Source organism: Synchiropus splendidus, chromosome 18 (assembly GCF_027744825.2).
Source record: "Synchiropus splendidus isolate RoL2022-P1 chromosome 18, RoL_Sspl_1.0, whole genome shotgun sequence".
Lineage (NCBI taxonomy): Eukaryota > Metazoa > Chordata > Actinopteri > Syngnathiformes > Callionymidae > Synchiropus > Synchiropus splendidus.
In genome coordinates, this window is record NC_071351.1 from 4,449,003 (window position 1) to 4,470,683 (window position 21,681).

A 21,681-nucleotide genomic window follows, 5' to 3' on the forward strand; every position below is an offset into this window, starting at 1 on the left:
AAACTGGTTTCAGGGAAATGTCGCCACAAGCTGTATCACCTGCTGCCGACTCCACTGCGGCCAGGCCAGAGAGGCGATAGTCACCACACATGTTTGAACCAGCAACCAAGCTCACCCCACACCTGCACATGCTCAACTAACCTTCTGTTCTGTTACATCTCAATATGTACTCTGGTAATAACGTCTGATGTACCGTTATACAGCGCGTTTCTTTGATATGTCAACAATCCTGTCTTTGTTCTGCTAAGCTATTACTCATGATCAACTTGATAATGACTAAAAGATCCTCATCGTCTCTCTGTCCTGGGTGTTAAACTGGCTGCATGTAATGTGGAGAGTTCTGACTGCGGTCCAAACATGTTGTGCAGTGACTCGACCCGCTGGACTGGCAGCAGCGGAACCGAGCTGAAGCAGATTCAGTTTCTCTTTGTCGTCAGACAGCAGAAGAGCGTTAGAGCAGCGAGCCGATGGTGCCGTTAACTTGAAGCAGCGTGCGCACGGTGCAGGCAAACACACACACACAATCATGCGCCAGGCAGAGCAGGGGGGCAGCAGAGGGAAGGGAAGACAGTAGGGGGTGCCAGAGCTGGTTGGGCGGCATGTGATGTGGGAAATGCGGGCGCCGAGGGTATCACAAACCTGGCACGTAGAGCACGGCCCGGCCCTCATCCATGGCGAACATGTTGGAGCCGGTGCAGACGTATTCGCCCGCGTCCTCCGGCTGGACGTTCCGGATGGTCAGGATGCCGTTGAAGTCCATGGCCCGGTTGGGCAGCTTGCCATTGCCCATGCGCGTCCACACCAGAGTGTAGGCTGGAGACTGTGGCACAGAAATATGAACAGTGAGTGACAGTCGCAACATCGCATCATCACAAAAGGGCGCAGGAAGCTCCAGCTCTCATACTTTGCTCTTTGCTGTGCAGATAAAGCTAATCGTCGCGCCGACTCGGACTGTCTGTGCTTTTGGTTCCTCAACTGTCACCTCGATGGCTCTAGATGGAAGGTCTGAGGATAAAAACAAAGGTGGTTTTACAGACTGCCAACTCTATTTTAGGTCTTTTAACTGCTTCTATTTGAGGGTTGCGCACCTCTGACCACGATCTCTGCTCTGCTGGTGTTGGAGCTCCTCTGGTCTCGGCAGGTACAGATGTAGACGCCAGCGTCGCTCGCCTGGACTTTTGGCAAGTAAAGTTCTGCTCCTGACAAAACATGATCGTGACCACATGAAGACACGGATAACGGAGCCTGACACAATGGATCATCAAACAGAAGAGCGCGGAGCCGAGCTATACCTTGTCTCCGTCTGTCAGCGCTGCCCGAGATGGGCCGTCCATCCTGTCTGGACCAGTGGAAATAGTGTGGAGGAGAACCAGATACCTGGCAGCGTAGCGTGACAGAGCCACCTAAATCAGTCACAACTTGTGCTGGATAAACCTTCACCACCAACGAGGCTGCAGCTGCACAAGAGAAGTGTGATGGTGAGAATGTTACAGATTAAATCTGGCTGCATTTGTGACCCAGAAAAGAAAACACACCATCATATGGCAGACACTTCTGCCTCTGCTGGGGGTTGCCCACATATCCTGGAGCACAACTGCAGAGGAAGAACACAACTTTCATGAGCGACCTGGATTACCTGAACAACGAGGTGAAGTTTAAGAAACGCAACACAACGGCTCACCGTTCACAGTACTGGCCGGTGTAGCCGGGCTGGCAGGCAGTGCACTGGTACCCTCCGTTCCCGAGACTCTCACAGGTCGGAGAAAACCTGCTCGAACACCAGGAGGTGTTTTAGGTTTAGCAGCATGTTCCAGAATTTATCATCCATATTAGAAATGGCAGTGTAATGTAACACGCAGGCTTCTGATTCCACGTCATCAAAACCTGTTCAGTGGATCGAAAGTGTACTTGTGTGTGCACTCACATGTTCTCTGGGTCAGTGTGGGGGCAGGCGCAGGGCTGGCAGTCTTCTGGGGTACCAACAGTGGGGTCGCCAAAGTAGCCAGGGGCACACTGCTCACACAACTCACCCTGCGTGTTGTGCTGGCAGCTCTGGGTGCAGAAACACAACACATGCGTGGATTAAGAGGAGGTCCTTCCGGTGGAAGAGCACAGCAGCGATACATACCGTGCAGATACCAGACTCCGGGTGGCAGGAGTCCGAGTGGCCGTTGCATTCACAGAGCTCGCAGTGCCCCAGGTACAGCCCGGTGCCGGTGCGAGTGTATCCTGCAGCACAGTCCTGCGGCAGGATTCGTGTTAGCCGGCGAAGCTTGCAGTGTTAACCTCAAGTCTTTACCTGGCAAGACAGGCCCTGGTACCCAGGTGGGCAGCGACACTGCTCCACCTCCAGAGCCTGAGGCAAACCACTGTAGTTGGGCACGGCCACCTCCATGCTGATGTCTGAGATGCTGGACGAACGCATCTCAGTGGAGTACGAGGCTCGGATCAGGATGTCGTCCAGATCAGCGAGCACCATCATCAGGTGCTCACGCGTTGCCGGCATGCCGTCAGGACGCCGCCAGTTCTCCTGCAAAGAAAGGTCCCATGAACTGGTCGAGCCCAGACCGAGAAGGCACGATCACCTACCTCTCTGAAAACTATCTGGAACTGCTGGGTCTCTCTGGCTCCCTGATGGCGGCGCTGCCAGGGCTGACTGGCCACCAGAGTGATGTCATTACCCTGCAAGAGCGAAACAACCAGCTGCTGAGCATCAGCGCTGTCAACTCCAAGTCAATCCGACGGTGGAATCACGTACAATGATCTGAACGTCAGCATCATCCAGCAGAGTTCCTCTCGGGCCAGCCACGTAGGAGACAGTGTACTTGAGTTTTCCGCCGTATGAGCCCACCTAGAACGAAACTAACTGTAAGTGGCTGGAACCATATCCAGCACACAAACAACACTCAACAAGTCTTTAAATAAAAGGTGTTTGAACGGTCACCATGTTCAACCAAAAGGCAGAAGCAGAATATTTTTTAGTGGTCCAGAAAGGGCCACCTTCATCAGTTGGAGAACATGAGTTGAGGACCACACAAACTACAAATCAAAGGAATCCAGCACCAATATCTGGTCCTCTGACTGAACCTGAACATCTAGAAAAGATGACCCTTCTGTGGCTGAGATACCACTGTGATTCTTGTCCGGTGACGTGACAATGACTCATTTGGTAGCGGTTTACCTTCTCCCCAGTGAATGGAGCAGGCAGCTGCCAGAAGAGCAGATCGTCCTGCTGCGAGCTGAAATCTTTGTAGACCAGAGAGAACTGAGAGAGGAGGAAGAGCAGTGAGAACCAGAGAGAGAGACAGGTACAGATGAAGCAAGTGACATGCAGCACAGAGACAGAAACCAAGAGATGCTCTGCCTTGAAGTGTGAGAAGAGTCATATTCTACACCAGTCACTTCACAGGTCCTGACATCGCCATGCAGACTGATCCTGTCTGATCTAACACAGACCCACAATGTGCCTAAATTGTACAGTGAAGGAACCATCTTCATCAGCTGACCCCTCCAGGCAACAGCACACTGCATCAAGCTGAATCTCAAGTCACACTCTAAAACAAACTGACTTCTTCAACATCAGCTTATACAGCGTCAGAGAACAGACAGGCAGTCTAGTGGTGTAAACAGTGTGTGCATGTGCTAAACTATGACAGCGTCCTCAAAGTGCTTGGCACACGCTCAATCCATAACACAACCATCTACCTTGCCAGCAGCTCCGGACACACGAGCAGAGCTTTTGCTCACTGCGTTCTTGCTCTGCACGACACATCAAAACCAAAACACACAGGCTTGTTATAAAATACACCAGAATACTCAAGAGTTTCCGGAGCGAGGTCTACCTGCAGAGGAACCGTTTGGACTGGGGAGTAAGAATGAGGTCTGGTGGGTCTAACCATGGAAGAAATACCAGACGGAGCAGAAGGTGAGTTTAGGTGGCGCAGAGACCAACCAGGTGAGGAAGAGGAGGCACGAGAGGAAGATTTGGAGGAGGAGGGGCGAGCCTGGTCGAAGGAGAAGTTAGAGAGCAGAGCCCAGACCTCATCGTCCATCTGCTGGACGCCACCCTGAGGAGCGGAAGGTCAGGTCAGCAGTGACAGAGGTGAAGAGGACAAGCATGCTGTGAGAGGGATGCCACGGCAACCTTAAAAAACCTCACCACACAGCCGTGCTTCATGCACAGACGATTCAAGAGGTCCTCACTCAGAGCCAAGTTACTTTCAATTAGGACTAAATCCAATAGTTGAAAATACACTTGGAAGAAAACAAAAAAAAGAAGTTCAAATGTAATTGTTATTGGATATTTAAAAAGAAGAAAAGAAGGTCATTGGTGGCTTGTGACAGCAGCCCGTCTGGCCTCACTGAGGAGGTGAAGTCGAGCGCTTTCTTCACTGACGCTCACTGAGACTCTTTGATCAGCTTCTCTGTCGCTGAGCTGCTGGTATTCACTTTGTTTTGGCAGCTTTATTCAGGCAAAGCTAATGTCTATGAAGCGCGTTAATGGAGCAAATGAATGTTGGGCGCGTGGATGATGAGGAGCAGACCGTGGCGAGGACGCAATCAAGGGCGAGTCACGTCCCTCACTCACACTCACTGAGGAAAACCATGCTCCAGAAAAGCGCTCTCCATTGGCCTACCAAGATTACCTGCTCTGATCGCCTGATTCGTCCAGGAAACGAACCCTTCTGGAGAGCGAACCAACAACGACGGGGCAGAAACACATGGAATGGGAAACAGAAATAAAGACTGCAGCGAGTCGGAAACAAGAGAAAGAGGAAACAGGGTGGTCTACAATTCACATTTTACAAACTGTTTCAATTCAGCTGATTTGGATGCTTTCTCAAAAGAAATTCAAATGGGTTGCACTTTGTATTCCCGCAGCTCCCTCTGGTACTGACCTTGTCCCCCTGGTAGACCTGTGGAAGCTGCCAGTAGTGCGGCTCCTGTCCCACGTAGTCAAAGTTGCTGTAGGAAAGTTGAGTTCCTTCTGTGGATAGTTCCACTGTGAAGCCGGTGGTGATGCGGTTGGTGCGCTGACGGTTGACCAGGGCAAATCCCTGGAAGTTTCCAGGCGAGAAGGCTGAGGCCACCTACAGATGAAGACCAGATGAGAACAAATAAAATCATTGTAGTAAATCTCAGAGAAGCAACTGGCTTTATTGAAGATGCGATCATGTTGCAGCAAAGAAACGTCATTGGCAGAACGTGCAGAGGCTTCAGCACACTACCAGGTCTCTGTAGTAGGTGGAACTGGAGCACTGCTGTGTGACGCCCATGCAGAAACAGGACAGGCAGCCATCTTTGTTGTGCTCGCTGAGGTGGAAGGTTCCAGCGTTGCACTCGGAGCAGGTAGGCCCTCGAACGTTCATCTACGGTTCCCATCAACAAAGGTTTGAACCACACAACTATATTGAAACTTCAGATCACATCAGGAGCTTTAAAAACCTTGCAGCGACACTGCGCTCCGTCACAGCCTTCACTTCCTCTCTGGTCACAGCTGTAGCAGTTCCCTGACAGAGAAGAGGAAAGCGTTTCACCTTCACGGATCATGACTCAGCGTTACTCATGCTGATTTCATGGAACAAAGACAATGTCAACATGACAAGACCTACCATTGACAGTGTTACCAGTCGTACACGCCTGTCCCAGCAGCGGGTTTCCACTGTATCCAGCAGCACATCTGGAGGAAGAAATGGCCAGAGCGTCTCAGACTACCCTCCACAGAATGAAGACAATCAACATGTAACATGTACTAAGAAGAGTCGTCACATCTAAGCACAAAGACAACAAGTCACATGGCACTAGTCCAAATCCCAGCTTCGATGCCCACAAGACAGTGTCCTCACTGGAGATGGACAAAAATATTCAACATGTCTGATGTTGATTCCATCTCATCAGTGTGACACCAAACAACACATCACCACATGCACATTTGTACACAGTCATCTTCACTCAACTCATTTTTCCAACTGAACGTGCAACTCATGGTTCATAATTAAAGTTTACCCTCAGACCTCATCCATTGTTCCAGCAGTCAGCGTTAACTTAACCACAGCACTTGTCTTCAGAAGCTTTCATCATGTAACATAATATCACTTCAAAATGGTTTTCTACAGTATATTTCAGTGTTGTATCTAGTTGTAGGACTGAGTTATGTAACGTTCATGTACGATCCAGTATATGATTTTGTTTCACCAAACGCTACATCATTCCACTGAATTATTTGGATGTTGATTGTAGCTTGAATCTTGTTTAATTTCGACAAGAAATGTGTGCGACTACACAACTCTGTGCATCAGATTTTCATATGAGACGGTTGAGATGGTTTCCTCTGGCTGAAGGTGGAAGAACAATAACTTGGTGACCCATGAGACACAGCATGGATAACAACATCTCAAACTACAGAATCACCAGCAGAGAGACACTGTGCCACAGAGAAGAGCTTAAGAAGCAGAGACCTCTGACAGAGCGAGAGAGCGAAGCGATGCCCCACCCACATCCTTGCCACCACAGCTGCAACTGATCCCAGGACAGATTTGTGTGGCGCACCCTGTGCGTTGTACCTCACCTGTCTTTCTGCAGGGCCGCAGGTCAACAGCCAGCAAACTGCTGCAAGAGGGCTTCAACACTACTTTATCTAATGTCTCCAACATAACACTGAGGTGATATCAACATTCCACACCATTGTGGAAATGCATTTCAAACACAATCCAGGACAGACATCAAACAAACTTCCATTTTTAGTTAAAAAAAATACCAGCATGTGATTGTTCCCAACAGTGATCAGAAAATAGTCAATTATCAAATGACGGAGGTGCAGGCTTCTTCAAATGAACAAAAGGATGATGAAATTGATTTGAGCAGATATCCAAGGGTGAGACAGAAACGGCCTAAAGAAGTTAGGATGGGAGCCATTAGACGGCCTTTAACTCCATCAGCTGACGCACGACATGCACAAGCACCAGTAACTGGGGTGTGGGGGGAGGTAGGATGGGGTCTGCCAATCAACCAGGTGGAGTATACTAGGACAGGGAACAAAGAAAACAGCAGGGCTGAAGGCCCTGGACTCCCCAGACGCCCCTCTTTGACTGACTGAAGACGCATGTTAGTTGTAGAATGACTGTAATGGGCTCCTGGGCTGCGGTGGCCGGTCCTCACTCGATGCAGGATATCTTCATCAAACCAACTTCAGCCATCCACACATACACTCTGACATATACACAGGCTGAGGTAGACAAAAGAGGTACTGTTGCTAAGCCAGTTGCTTCATTACAAGTATTTGTGCAACATCATTTTTTACCATCATTTACCGTCACACTTAAATAGGAAATCAGAATAATGATACAGTTCACACTCTAACAACAACAATAACAAGTGAAAGCAGATCCTTCATTTGCGGGCGCTGATTGAAGCTCTAGTCGTCAGGGATAATCCTGATCGGAATGGCCAGCTTTCCCAAGACAACGTGCAGGGATGCATCCTGACGTCTTCTCTTGTTGTCAGACTGGTGTTCGCCCTTCAAGAGCCTCAGCAGGTCTAAAATACCAGACCTAGAGTTCTTCCTTTGTTGAGGTCTTTTCCTGGGGTTGGTTTCCTTGTTGCCAGCTGCAGCTGGTGTCCGCTTCGCTGTGGTCTTCTTCTTCTGGGTAGGCGTGGTCGCCTTTGACTTTATCCTGGCTGCTCGTCCGACTGGCTTTATGGATTCTGAAATCTTCACAGGAGTTCTCTTGGTGGTTGTTTTCTTGCTCGCTGGGGACACAGTGGAAGGTTTGGCTGTTGTAATCCTGTGTTTCCGAGGCAGAGCTGCACTGTTTTGGACTCTGTGTTCGGTCTTCTTAGGTTTTACATTAGGCGTTGTGGCCTGTTGCTTTGGTTCTTCAGAGAGGATTTCTTGTTTTTGCTTCGGTCTATTCTGCTTAGCAGCAGAGGCTGGATCCTTGTGGTTGGCTTCGTCAGACTGTTTTTGAGCCTTGTGAGTGGGTGGTTCCAACTGGAACTTGGTCTTGGTTGCATCTTTACCAGCCTGTTTTATTCGGGAGTTTGTCGCATCTGGTTTTTTCCCCGCCTTTCTCTCTGTCACAGGTGTGGCTTTGGGTTTAGGTGTTGATCCAGCCCCCTGTTTATCTTTCAATACAGTGTGCTTCAGAGGATTCTTCGCAGGTTTGCCAACTGTTACGGGTTTTCTTACCCTCTTGATGGTCGGGTTCGGTTTCCTGGCAACTCTCGGGGTGGGTATGCTTTGGGGTACTGTTGCAGGGGGGCGAATGGGTTTTTTAGTGGCTGAACTCTTTGAAGGAGGCTGTGTTGTTGAGTACAGGGACAGAGGAGGAGCGGTGCCGACAAAAGGCAAAGCCCATCTCTCCTGAGGTGAACGGGAAGTGTGTCGAACACGCTTTATCTTGTTCATCTCCTGTGCAAGTGCAGTGAAGCCGTCGATCAGGATCTCCAGCCGTCCCTCCAGTCTGCTCAGACGGGCCTCCATGTCCGCGTAGCTCTTCTCCAGCTCGCCCACCTTCTTGTTCTTTTCCCCGGTTGATTGGACAGCGATCAACTCCTTCAGCTGTGAGCTGAGATTACCTTGTTGTTGGTCTATCCTTTCAATGCCTTCCTTCATGTCGAGGGTGTTCTTCTCCAGCATGCTCAGGCGCTGATTGAAGGTGTTCAGGTGCATGCGCAGCAGCTGCTGGAAGCTGGCTTGTCGACGCTGCGGGTCAGGAGTGAAGCGAGATGGCAGCCTTGGGACGGACCGATTCGGAGTGACTGAGACAACTGTAGAAACACGGGGTGTGGTCCCCTGCGGGATCGGAGTTGTCTCCACAACCGTCGGCTTGTCCAAGTCCTCATCATCACCATCACCGCTCCCATACGGGGGTATAAGTTTTCCCCAGCTGAAATTGAACACTGGCTCGGCTCCACATCTTACAGGCAGGAAGCCCTCATTGTCCTGATAGGGGTCGCCACAGCTGTCAGCAGACGGCTTCTCCTCTCTTAATGTCAGAACAGCAGAATCAGGCATGATACACGCACAAGACCTGCTAACTCAAGAGCAGTCAACGAGGTCCCACACCCGTGTCAGCTTTGCCATCTTTGACCGTGAGGTAGCAAAGATTCTTCAGCTCAGTCCTCATAAATGCCATGTCCACATTTATGGCGAGACAGTTTGAGACTGAATGGGTCCAGCGAGAACCTTTCGCCAGCCAAGCACAGAGCTAAAGCAGGAAGTAGAAACCTCTCACAGTCTAGCTGAAGTGTAAATTCAAGAGCTTCTATTCCAAAGACAACTTTGTGGCTTATTTTCATTGAACATGCAGTGCTGCTCTGAACAAGTAGACATCAGTTCTGTGACAAGTATCTGGTCACGTTTGGACACATCCTTTCAAAAGCAACAGTAAGAAGGTTGATGATGATCTCATCATGAATACACCTTCAGATGTTGAAAACTCTCAGGTCAAATGTCCACAAACTAGCTCCCAACAGTGTGGTCTTCATACACACGTCCCTCTGCCAACATTACCCCTGATGGGCTAAAGATGTTGTTGTGCTAGCTCCAGTTGATCACACTCCGGTACAGAAGCTCAAAGATTTCCCAAACACCTGCGATCGAAGGAATCAAAGCGGGGTAGCAAACCCAGGACCTGGTGAGCCTTGCTCAACTTCACTGAGCTCTCTGGATCAGAGCAGAAGACATACCAGAGCATGAGCCAGAGCCACACCCTGCCAACCTTGCAGCTTACACCCAATGACCCCAAAGCCCAATGGACAGCAGCAGAAGAACGTCTAGAGACTTACCTTTCACAGCGGCGCCCCGTGAATCCAGTGGGACAGCTGTCGCAGGTGGGCTGACCGTCAGAGTCCAGACGGCAGGTTGAGGAGAATCTTAGGAGGAAGTGATTTGGGGTTTACTCAGGCTGTATGTCAGATGTAAGGTCTATCATTTGAGTTCAGACCCTTTCAGGAAGGAGACACACTAAACAAGAGTGACTCCAGCAAGAGGATGAACTCACTGACTGCTGGAGCTAGTTCCAGGACAAGGACAAGGCTGGCAGGCCTGAGCGCCTCCAGTGGCAGGGTTCCCATAGAAACCCGGCTGGCAGCGGTCGCACCTCGGCCCGGCAGTGTTGTGGAGACATTGCTGTTTGGACATGAGGAGAAAGTGAGACTGCTCGCACATGTTGCGATTCGCACCGACACAATTACAGCATTCCAGGAGGGAGATGAAAGCTCTTACCAGACACATGCCGGTGTCGGGGTCACAGCTGCTGGCGTGTCCGTGGCAGTCGCAGCGCTCACACGTGCCCAGATACAGACCCGAGGTGGTCCTGGTGAAGCCCTCGTCACACTCCTGCAGGGAGAAACACCCTGCGTGAGCAACTAGCACGGCGCTTTGTTCAGAGCAGACACACGCTCATCATGATAACGGAAATGAGTCGGTCGTAATTATTACTGCCAACAAGCTGAGGCGAGAGATCTGCCGTAGTTTTGACTTCCACATTGAAAGACACAAGCACACAGTTCTTACAACTCGTGGTTTATGTTTCTACATTGCATCTCACAGCACCTTAGTATTATACTCCAGCCTTGCTCCAATAATGATCTACCTCCTACCTGACATGAGGGTCCTTTGTAGCCCTGAGGGCAAGCGCACTCCTCCACCTCCACGGCTCGCTCATTCCCAGTGGAGCGTGGGACAGCAATGTCCATCTTGATGTCTGAAATGCTGTGTTTTTACGAAAGAAAGGGAGATATGAGTTTTGATCGTGACAAAGGTGATGAACAATGTGAGGAGCATGTTGTTTTTTTTTACCTGCTCTCAGCCATGTAATCCACATATGAGGCCCGGATCATGAAGAGCGTCACGTCGGCCAGCGCCATCAGGAGGTGCTCACGTGTGCACAGCTGGCCGTCAGCTCGACGCCATGCCGACTATTAAGCACAGCACACAGTTTTAAGGAAGTCACAGATTGAGTTTTGGAGGAACACAAACCTCTCTGAAGAGGACAGTGACAGGCTGATGGACCCGGGCTAGGGGTTTGGTCTGAGAGTAGTGCTCTAGGAAGATTCCGTTTCCTTGCAGAACCACGTCTGGACGACCGTCAATCACCAGGGACCGCTGGAGAGGCTCAAAGCGCACCGTGTATCGAAGCTCGCCACCATAAGCTGTCACCTGATTGAGTGAGGGAACATGACATATCTGTCTTCAGGACTAGGCTGCTTCTGACACCAACAACCTGAATGATTTCAATAGCTGCTCCAACACCGAGAAGACTAAACAAAGTGACCTCCAGGGCATGAAAGTGGTTCTTGAATCTCACCTTGTCTCCTCTGAAGCTGTCCGGCAGCACCCAGTAGTAGGTGTCTCTGGGCAGACTGGAGAAGGAACGGTACACAACTTCAGACAAGCCCCTCTGGGTGATGCCGTCCTCGATGGTCTTCGTGTTGGCACTATTGGAGAGCTTGAAGAGCTGACCGTTCACTCCACCACGCACCTGTGGCACACAGCAATGTCATGAATGAGAGGGGAGATTTGTGATGGTGGCATATGCCACGTCACAAACTGTACAGAAACTGGTCTCAGTCAACTGGTTCAAACAATGCAGGAGGCGCAATAACTTGGCAGCACAGAGCAAATCTTGTCCCAGTGTGACCTGCTCCCCTCGCTGCCGTCATCACTTGGCTCTGGATCTACCTGGTCTCGGTTCCAAACGGAGCTGGAACACTGTTTGGTGACACCCATGCAGAAACACTGCAGGCAACCGTCCGGGTTGGACTCCGACAGATGGAAGAAACCGGGTTTACACTGGTCACACTGAGCGCCAACCACGTTGTTCTGTGGAGTCATATTTCAACATCAATTAATTTAAAACATTCATATTTTACTAACATTCATGGGTTCAAATTGTATTGCCGTACCTTGCAGCTGCAAAGTCGGCTGCTGGAGCTGACGCTTCCTCTGTCGTCACACTTGGAAGATACTGTGGCGGGAAAGAGGGAGAGCGAAGGAAAGATGACGACATGTGGACAGAGTCTGAACCTGGGGGAGCTCCAGTTGCTCTGCATAGCTGAGCCATGACGCAACACTGATGCTAACGTCACTCAGGGGTCGAAGACCCCTTCATGTCTTAACATGACAGATGCATGCAGCAGCTTAAACTGTCTCATGGTTGCAGCTTCTCTCAAATCTAATCATAAAAAAATTGCAAACTCACAACTGGGAACACATTTTCCACTTGGCAGGAGTGGATTGCCATGGTAACCAGGAGCACATCTGAAACAAAAGATGGGAGTTAATCGTAACTTGTCCATGTTTGTTATCATCAAAATATCCTGACTTAATAAAAACTTACAATTTCAGACAGATTAATAGGAAAATGTCTTGAATAGAATTTAAAAATTATATATATAAAAAAAAATCAAGGATGTGAATATGAATGGAAAAAATAGTATGTATTATAATCATGATTATAATATATAAAAAGATATGTTTAACTGATGAACCACAAATAACACAGTGATCAGAAAATACTGAATGAGAAATGACACCACAATAGATGTTTCTTTAGATGCTCTACTGTGCTCATCCTGACACACACTGAGGACACATCTCCCTGAAATATATGGCGTCCTCACTTTTCACAGCGCCGGCCTGTGTAGCCAGGTCTGCAGGCGTCACATGTGGGCTGTCTGTCGATGTCGAGGAAGCAGGTGTCAGAGAAGCTGCAGGAAAAAGCAGGAAAGGTCTCAGGTGAAAAGCAGCTGTTTAATAAGTAACCAGAGTGAAACCCAGTTCACATATTTTGATGACAGGCAGCGACTACTCTGGTTCTGTAGAGTGACTTTGTGTGTGTCCACTCACCGGCGTGTGGTCTCGTAGTAAGGGCAGGGGCAGGGCTTGCAGTCATCGGGACGACCTTGACTCGGGTCTCCGAAGTACCCGGAGCGGCATTTGTCACACTGGGGTCCTTCTGTGTTGTGCTGGCAGCTCTGTGGCAGGGAAACAGACACCATCAGAGGAACGTACATCTCTTCTTACTCTGCTATCCAACACTTCTAACTAGGAATGGAATGAATGAAATGACCCATTCGATTCAATCCATCATGGTGCGTCAAACAAGGTGAATAACCTGGTATTTTTGTTCTGCTTGATCAATTATTTTAATATTTTTTCACTTTTAAAGACGCTATTCTGACAGACCAAAGAACAGCTTTACCAGACAGTGACCACTGATAGGGTCGCAGGCGCTGGCATGACCGTTGCAGTTGCAGCCAGCACACGTCCCCAGATAGGATCCACCAGGAACCCGATCAAAACCGGCAGAGCAGACTTCACAGGACAGACCTGAGTATCCGGGGGGGCACCTGCACCGACAGAGCTCAGGACTTGATGCTCCTGGAGTGACCGAGCAATGATCAGGTCTCTGAGTTTCTCACCTGCACTCCTCCACATTCTTGGCATGACCCAGAGTGCTGAACTCGACGGTCGTGGTCTCCATGATGATGTCACTGAGAGCCACGCTCACCATGTGGTTGTCATAGATGGTGCGAATGCTGATGCTGTCCAGGTTAGCCAGGGTCATCAACAGTTCCTCTCGGCTCACCGGACGGCCGTTGGAGTGCTGCCAGTTATCCTGCACAGTGACATGGAGGTCATGTGATGCTCTCTGACACCACGGTCTGGAACGTCTCACACACACACACAGCTCTTCAACATGACTTTGTTCAGTAGCTTCACACCAGTTGAGACTTACTTCAGTGAATTTGACCTCCTTCAGATTGACCTGCCTCGCTGTGGTTCCGCTGCCTCGTTTAGAAATGAGCCTCCGTCCGTTTCCCACAATGATCACGTCAGGTCTCTCCACTGGGTCAGGCCGCTGGTCGCGGGCCAGCGTGTACCGCACTTTGAATGACAGAGTTCCTCCGTATGAATCGATCTGAGGAGACAGAGGACCAGCTCAAGTACCGGTGAAATGATTTAATTTTTATTGAAATCTTTTACCTTATTGCCCAGAAACTGTCGTGGCAACGTCCAGAAAGAGTCCAGATTGAGGAATCGCCTGGACAAATCAACCAGCTGGAACTCCTCCATGTCAGTGTTGATCATGTACTGGGTGGTGGAGAGAGGTGGATCGCCCGGCCTGGACGGGTACGAGACGTTCACTCCTGAAACAATAACTCGGGCTTAGCGAGCACGAGTCTCCGCTTCAGGTGACTTCCCGGTGTCGGTACCTCTGAAGTCGTCCTCATGTGTGAAGCGCAAGGTGATCCGGTTGCGGTAACGTCCGGTGGCTTTGCAGACTTTGGTTATTCCAGCACAGAAGCAGGATATGCAGCGGCCCTCCACACTGAAGTGACCATCAGGACAATTGCCTGGAGAAGTCAATATAAAGCTCTGGTTATATCACCGTGTTCTACAGTCACTGGCAGGTCAACCAGGGGTTCGGAGTACCTGGATTTGGACCGGTTGTGAGGGTCAGGACTCCATCAGGGACACCAAACACCAGACCTTTAGCGTTGATGGCCTCACAAGTGTACGCCCCCTGATCCGCCTCCTTCACGTCACGGATGGTCAGCGTGCCTCGGCCGTTCTCACTGGTCATGGAGATTCTTGGACACATACAGAAATCAAAAGTGTTTATCTACCCACAACTCTGTTTAACAAAGACAATCATTTCATTTTCTTATCCTAGCTACTTTAGGGTCATTGGGACAGCGGGAGGTCCACAAAGCATTGATCCTCCTTTTAAGATATCGTTGATGCACTCACCTGCCACTGACAGGAATGTGGCCCCAGTTAAGTCTCCAGCTAATGATAGGAGTAGGAACACCAACCGCTTGGCAAGTGAAGGTCACTGTGGACCCACGAGCCGCCTGCACAGACTCCTCAGGTGGGCTGGTCACAGACGGCGGAGCTGAAAGGAGGGACACATATGAGATGAGACTGGAATCTGGCAAGGTGTAGAGCAGCAGAAAGTCAGTACAGAAGAACAATCGAGCTTCAGAAGGGAAAGACACAGACGACAAAAAGCTGAGTGCTGGAGCCCGGATGGGTGCCAGAGAGATGGCTTCACAGAACATTAGTCACAGCAAACAATGGAGCACTGAAGGGGAGGACAGAAGACCGCACCAAATGAGGTCAAAGCAAGCATTTGACTGGAGCTGGTGGTCAGCCAGTGGCGACGTGCTTAATTGGCTTCAGCAAGTCAACGAACATTATTCCAAATGACTCAAAAATCACTCTGTTCAAAGTCAAATCTGCTCGAACCAACTTACTGCAGCCGTATTCGTCCGAGCGGTCTGGACAATCTGGCTCCTCATCACACTGGTAGCTGGCCGGGATGCAAGTGCGATCGCTCAGACATTCAAACTGCTCTGGAGCACAGCGGTCATCAGGTCCCTTGGTAGCTGCACAGAAGATTGTAGTCAGGAAAGAGGCCACTTTTGTGATCTAGTGTCTGTTAATGGTGACTACTGAATCCCAGCCAAACTACTCACGACAGTCTGTTTCATCTGAATTATCCTCGCAGTCATTGTCGCCATCGCATCGCCACAGCTTGAGGGCGCAGCGGCCGTTCTTGCACTTGAACTCATTCGGTTCGCAGGGTGATGGTGTTCCTGTTTGGGACCAAACCATGAGCTTGTCGTGGTGCAGACATGTCATGGGACTGATGATACTCACCACATCTGAACTCGTCGCTCCCGTCAGAGCAGTCTCTCTCTCCGTCGCAGATGTAGTCTCGCGGGATGCACTCGCCACTCTGACACGTGGCCTGGTCCACTCTGCAGGGGCCAGGTACACTCGGGGGCCGAGGGGATTTCTTAGGGGTGGTGACCGCAGGGGCGGGGGTGATGACGACGATGGGTGGCACCAGTGATCCTTCAGAAACAAAGATGAAACTTTACTGGTCAGGTGTGACCAGAGGTTTGAACAACAGAAGTTCCACACCACTCACCACAATTGATTTCATCGCTCATGTCTCTGCAATCGGGTCGGTTGTCGCACAGGTACTCCATCAGGATGCAGGATCCGTCTCCGCACCTGTGCTCGTCCGGCATGCAGGGTCTGATCCCAGAGGTCACTGAGGTGTACGAAGAGAAGGGCGAGAGGAGGAGGACGGTAAACAACGTGCAAGCTAACAACTAAGCACAGCCCGACGTCACACGACAAACGCTTCTTTGACAAAACTGAACAACTTGCAATCTAAAGATATGTACATACCCTTTACATTTTTCATCTGACACATTAATGTACAGAAAACGCTCTAAATTCAATCTGGCAATTAACAGAATCCTCACATGGCACACATCTATGCCAATCTACCCGTTTATGAATTATTTGTTTTAGTTTTGTTTTGCAATTTTATCTGTATAATTTCAATTTTCTGGATCTTATATATTTCATTTCAATGTAGAAATGTTCTTACCATTGCTTTATCAAATTATAGATATTATGTAAATGTGCCGTTCAAGCCTTCTTCTAACTCTTTCCTGTAGATTTAAGACTCTGTACACAAATAAAACTTAAGCTTCAGTTTCAGTATTATTCAGCTATTGTGATGGCTGCTTTCCAACACCAACTGGTTTGTCAAGAAGATGCATGTCAAGAAGATGCGATGCGGATGTAGATGACTCTTAGAGAGTCTTCCAGCTTCAGACGAGTGTAATGTGTTTCAGCGTCCCATTTTAACAGCAGTCATTGAGAACAGAAGGTGCAGTGACAGGTCGATAGACAGAGAGGGTCCAAACTCTAGACTAGATCGCAGCCCGAACCATCCTGTCGCCATCAGACAGGGGGAGACAGTGTCATGCCCAAGGGCTACCATCAAACTCATGCCATGCAAAGGGCTCTGTTTGTGATCTATACAACTCTCTGGTGATTACATGCAACACATTCTTCAGGCCACATGACTCGTCCAATTCACGTTGAACAATCGTAAAGCCACGACTTCAGTAATCCTACAGGTTGTGAAGCACGGTCGGCTCAGTCGCCATGCAGCACCGCATGACACAGTACAAACCTGGCACTGCTAAGGGCTCCCCAAGAGGCGGAGTCTGAGCTAGAAACCAGAGGGACACGTTAAAGCCTCTGGTTGAGTGTGATTATCCAACTCGGCTAGAGAAAGTCTTCCACCCAGTGAGGCAGAGTTCTCACCTTCTCCCAGGCGCCTGAACTGAAAGCCCTGCACTGATGTGATGTAGGAGGCGATGGCGCCCTCTTTCACCACGTTGTAGAGCACGCTGCGGATCTGCTCATCGTTGTTGTAGTCTGTGCCGACGTCCAGCTCCACAAAAATGTCTACACCACCATCTCGAACCATTTTCCTGCAGGGAAGGATGGAAATGCCCTTAGTTTAGAATTGAAATCCTAAAAATGAATGAGTCTGACAGCTGCAGAGGTCCTGACTACAAGCCCGTGGACTTCAGAGATCTTACTTGATGAGGACCACACTGACGGTCTGGGCGCCTTGAATCCGGTTGTACTCTGACTCCAGCTGTGACAGATCCATCAGAGCTGAGTCACCAACAAAAACCTTCCAAGAAAGATCATCAGCTTTGTGCTAGTCTAAAAGTCGCACCGTGTCCACGACAGCTTCGGAGAGCTCGATGAAGGCTGGAGAGAAGATGTCCTCCAGGTCCGGGGTGTAGACCAGGGAGTCGGTGAAGTTGACCAGAGCTCTGTAATAGACTGAAGAACAGACAGAGTCAATTGGTGGCTCAAAGCAACTCGCTCCAGAGATATCGCAGTCGTGCTCTTGATAAATACAATGACAGCTGCTGGGTTTTGGACTTAGAAGGTAACAAAATGCCAACCATGGTTGCCCACCACCAACGGATGAGAAAACACCCTGCACACAAAAGCATGAGCTGGCTGGGAGCCATCCCTTTACAGAAGGTTACTGTCAGGACTGATGAATGATTGCTGGAGGCAGACATCAAAGATACCCATCAAAGTGTTTCATTTGACCCGCACATAATCTAATCACTTGAGTGGGTACTCGCCGCCAGGTCGGTCGCAGCTACGCGCCTCCCCGCCCCCGGCTCCCTCTGTGGTTGCCGCTTTCCAGCATTTTCAGCCGCTTGAGATCTTTTGATTAAAGCGGCTAGTTGCTCGGCTCTTTTACTGCCAGACCTGTCAGTGTTTTCAGTGGAGGGAAACCCTCATCAAGAGTGATGCAACTCTCAGAGCCCAAATATGAAAAAGTAGCATTCCACACTCTTAATTCACAAACTTATTTTGCCATTAAAGCTGGTCAGCAGAACTGTGGCTGCTTTGTGCAGCGGGCCCCCGCCGACACATGGAGGCCTTGGAGGAAGACAAAGACCTGATTGAGCAGAGAACCCGACGTGGCCTTTAAGCCCAGCAGTGTGGGACCTCCATAGAGCAGCCAACATCAAGCTTGACAGCTGTGTCTTCACAATCACTGGAGTGACATTCACAAGGCAGAATGTCAAACACTACAGTGGGGCGGTAACCATTCTCTGTTCTTGAATAAAGACATGGCAGGTTTATGCGAGGCAAGATATGGGTGCCACAATGGTACTCCCCCGAGACTGTTACTGTAATTCAGTTCCATTCAGTATCTTTCTGAAAAATTGTAAATAATAACAGAGGGATGTGGATGAGGCCTGAGAAAAGGGAATATTTTTCATTTCACTTGATAACCAGAGCTGCCAGGGACTAGATGTGGGTTGCCAGCAAAACAACCCTGTGCACTCGATGCCCTCTGAGGAACTCCTGAGAACAAAATCCCAGCTCCGCTGTTAATCTCGGCCCATTGTGCTCCCTGCTGCTCGCGGCGCAGGCCGCCAGCAGCACCGCCGCTGCTGCGACTATAGCACAGCTGTGTGACATGGCAGCGGAGATCAATCACTGTGGTGTTTGACAGATTCAGTGGCAACGACGCTGCCACGTTTCATGACTTGCTGCAACACAGGTATACAATTTACATTATACAATTCACTCATTGTTTTTAAATGAATGGATTAAAATGAATTCAGAAGCAAAATTCACATCGGATTTATATGATAGCAACACTGTAGTTCCCAAAAAAATGGCTGACTGACATGTAACTCTGGTACTGAACATGTCACAGCCAAACTGAATAGTGGTGACAGGCCTATTTGATTTATATCCTCACATTCATATTCTGATAATTATCACGCTAAAAACAGAGGCACAGTAAAGGAGCAGGCTTTAAAAGGCGTGATATCACAAAGATATCAGATTGAATTAAGATCGTAATGCATCATCAACCGCAGGACGCTGAAATACACTTGTTCATGTTTTCAACATGGCACTAGTAGCAATAATTCTGAGCCCTCGATGGAACAACACTGTCATTTTCCCTCCGGCATTACGACACTTGGAGACGCCTACAAGACAATTGGAAAAACAGCATGGAGGCGCTGAATCACCACACACCCGAGCCTTCCTCGGAATGTTATCTGAGATTTGGAAAAACATAAGTGAACAGGTGACGGTGGAGCGTGCCAAAGAGGGAAACTGTAGGGAAACTGTCGGACGACTTACTGGTGTCGGCCTCCACAGAGCTCTGCATGCTCCTCACATGGGAAGAGTCCCACCAGTAAGCTGCACAGCATGATGAGGAGGAGGAGGTGGGGAGCAAAGAGCAAGATGCATGGGGGCAGAAGGGGTCAGGACGTGTGGCAAGAGGTCGGCGGGTCAAAGGTCACACAGAAAAAGAAAGGACGGATGGAATTAGCCAGGCGGAGAGGTTAAAGTTGATGGTTGGAAGTGAGGAGAGAAAATAGAAAGTGGTAATCAAACAGAGTGGAGTTCTTGGAAGCACAGCATTTACAGTACATTCATGGGAAGTGAGAAATGGAAGAGGAGAAACGTCATAGAAAACATCGATGACCAAAGGTGGACCCCTCAGGCACTTGGCGACATGAGACAAGTTTTGCTTTGTAAAATGCACATGTTGAGACGGAGACCACTGCATCATGGCATGTGCCGAGTGTTGTGTGGTTCCGGCCACCAAAGAGCATCTCTTGAGTAAAACTACAACCCCAGGGAACTGGTTTACTTGTTGTTACCGAAGAAAAGCAGCACCTCCAGCTCCACTCTGGATCACTAGGCACCTCGCCCCTTTTCTTCCAGCCTGTGTTGATTAACTTCAGACTTAACTTACTTCTTAACCAGCGGCACTTCAACTTTTAGCCACTTTCCCATTCCACTGCAGGCTTCAACAAGTCTCCCATCATTTAAAGCATGACAAGGACTGCTTGTCTGGATGACCTGCCTGGACCAAATGAGGAAGTCTGACAGCAGAAAAGCAGCAAGGATAAAAAGAAGGTCAAGGGTCATCTCTTTGGAAAGGACGGCTCTTCAGTCCAACAGGACAGAGAGGATATCCTACACACCAAACACACAAACCCATGCACTGCTCTTCACCTCTACACTGTCTGACACCCACCCAGTGATGATGGGAGGAGCAGCTTCCTGTTTTCTTCTCCCACATGGAAAGAAGTGAGTCTCATCCGTTTGCCTCAAAGTGGAAGATGTCAGAGCTGGCAGGCACACGCCAGGGCCGGATGGTCAGTGACTCACTTATTCTTCCACGGTGCCATCAAATCTCAGAAGACAAAACCCAGAGGAGCTAGTAACCAGCGTCCATACAGGAGGCTGACTTTGGAGTGAAGATATTCAAAACACGGACCAATGATTGAGCTGAAAAGATTCACTCTGTCATGGCAGATGTGTGTCTCTCTTGGTTTAACAGGAGAGCCGTAAAATGTTTTATGAGCTGTCACATTTACTGGGCTGCTTTGTCTAAAGCTGGAGCAACTGACAAGCAACCAGCTTCAGGAAAAGGCAGTGGTCCCCATGGAAACAGTGACTGCAAAACATTGGAATACATTGCAATATTGAAAATGTAAGTGTGACTGTTAACGTTAACTTCCTATGAGCGTGGACCAGAAAACGTATTCCTTCTCTCCCTGTTGTAAATCAAATGGCAGTCAACAACAAACTCTCACAGTCCAGTGATTGTGATCCAGCTGTTCTCCAGCATGACACATCTGCTTCCTGATGACTCTCTGTTTCCAGAATACTGTCAAATCATTTTTGGGCCGTAACAGCTGCGGAGATGCGGCGGAGACAGATTCAGCCTGGTGAAATCAGTCAGAGCCACTTTCTCTCGCAGCTTAAGTTATTACAGACGTCAAATTTGACAAATGCAGCCGAGAACCATCCCAGCTGTTAACCGAAGCTGTAGTTAGATGTTCATAAAGTCTCTTCAAAATCTGTTTTGAGTCCAGCAGGGGAAGTGAAGTCCAGACACTTTTACGGAGGCGACCCAGGTGATCCAAGACTAATTTTAGGATTGAATTACAATGTATTGTGATGAAATAAAGTCATGTCCAATGGCTGATCACAAACTCACAAATAAAACAGAGGTAGAAGCCGCTTCGGTATCAAACTCAGAAAAGTCTGTCTCAATCCGCCTTATCTTTGCATGAAGTTTGTTTCCGACAGTTGAGAGACAGGGACTTTGAAAGTGGCTCACTGAATTGGAAAACACCCTTCCCTATCTCCGCTCACTTCCTCTGGAACACTGACCCACACTAATTCAAGCTAATGAAGCAAACTTCAAAGGAGCCAGACGAGGTTGTGATCTTTGGGCAGGAGGCGGTACCAGCTCCATTGTTTCCGTCACGGTCACT

The 21,681-nt window shown here is 49.2% G+C and overlaps 1 protein-coding gene across 3 annotated transcripts in view; it reads right to left on the bottom strand.

Moving 5' to 3' along the window:
* The window catches only part of hspg2 (heparan sulfate proteoglycan 2), a 63,565-nt gene that overhangs the window by 17,314 nt on the left and 24,570 nt on the right, over positions 1 to 21,681 (bottom strand). For 2 of the 3 annotated variants that reach the window (XM_053849119.1, XM_053849117.1), the window contains exons 5-46: positions 17,571 to 17,680; positions 17,428 to 17,486; positions 17,147 to 17,316; positions 17,013 to 17,051; positions 15,948 to 16,073; positions 15,674 to 15,871; positions 15,490 to 15,609; positions 15,268 to 15,399; positions 14,762 to 14,906; positions 14,444 to 14,601; positions 14,224 to 14,364; positions 13,994 to 14,157; positions 13,746 to 13,928; positions 13,429 to 13,625; positions 13,209 to 13,356; positions 12,854 to 12,981; positions 12,628 to 12,714; positions 12,207 to 12,265; positions 11,911 to 11,972; positions 11,687 to 11,827; positions 11,313 to 11,486; positions 10,985 to 11,164; positions 10,805 to 10,923; positions 10,606 to 10,717; positions 10,229 to 10,342; positions 10,005 to 10,132; positions 9,790 to 9,876; positions 5,613 to 5,680; positions 5,446 to 5,510; positions 5,229 to 5,369; positions 4,899 to 5,090; positions 2,759 to 2,851; positions 2,590 to 2,682; positions 2,300 to 2,530; positions 2,129 to 2,242; positions 1,925 to 2,052; positions 1,682 to 1,768; positions 1,536 to 1,594; positions 1,293 to 1,457; positions 1,089 to 1,199; positions 905 to 1,005; positions 640 to 820 (exon numbers count right to left, since the gene is read on the bottom strand). In XM_053849119.1, coding sequence (XP_053705094.1) covers positions 640 to 820; positions 905 to 1,005; positions 1,089 to 1,199; positions 1,293 to 1,457; positions 1,536 to 1,594; positions 1,682 to 1,768; positions 1,925 to 2,052; positions 2,129 to 2,242; positions 2,300 to 2,530; positions 2,590 to 2,682; positions 2,759 to 2,851; positions 4,899 to 5,090; positions 5,229 to 5,369; positions 5,446 to 5,510; positions 5,613 to 5,680; positions 9,790 to 9,876; positions 10,005 to 10,132; positions 10,229 to 10,342; positions 10,606 to 10,717; positions 10,805 to 10,923; positions 10,985 to 11,164; positions 11,313 to 11,486; positions 11,687 to 11,827; positions 11,911 to 11,972; positions 12,207 to 12,265; positions 12,628 to 12,714; positions 12,854 to 12,981; positions 13,209 to 13,356; positions 13,429 to 13,625; positions 13,746 to 13,928; positions 13,994 to 14,157; positions 14,224 to 14,364; positions 14,444 to 14,601; positions 14,762 to 14,906; positions 15,268 to 15,399; positions 15,490 to 15,609; positions 15,674 to 15,871; positions 15,948 to 16,073; positions 17,013 to 17,051; positions 17,147 to 17,316; positions 17,428 to 17,486; positions 17,571 to 17,680 — 5,310 coding nt within the window. Of the gene's footprint in view, positions 1 to 639; positions 821 to 904; positions 1,006 to 1,088; positions 1,200 to 1,292; positions 1,458 to 1,535; positions 1,595 to 1,681; positions 1,769 to 1,924; positions 2,053 to 2,128; positions 2,243 to 2,299; positions 2,531 to 2,589; positions 2,683 to 2,758; positions 2,852 to 3,181; positions 3,266 to 4,898; positions 5,091 to 5,228; positions 5,370 to 5,445; positions 5,511 to 5,612; positions 5,681 to 9,789; positions 9,877 to 10,004; positions 10,133 to 10,228; positions 10,343 to 10,605; positions 10,718 to 10,804; positions 10,924 to 10,984; positions 11,165 to 11,312; positions 11,487 to 11,686; positions 11,828 to 11,910; positions 11,973 to 12,206; positions 12,266 to 12,627; positions 12,715 to 12,853; positions 12,982 to 13,208; positions 13,357 to 13,428; positions 13,626 to 13,745; positions 13,929 to 13,993; positions 14,158 to 14,223; positions 14,365 to 14,443; positions 14,602 to 14,761; positions 14,907 to 15,267; positions 15,400 to 15,489; positions 15,610 to 15,673; positions 15,872 to 15,947; positions 16,074 to 17,012; positions 17,052 to 17,146; positions 17,317 to 17,427; positions 17,487 to 17,570; positions 17,681 to 21,681 lie in introns of all 3 variants that reach the window. The other variant, XM_053849116.1, reaches the window with a different exon arrangement.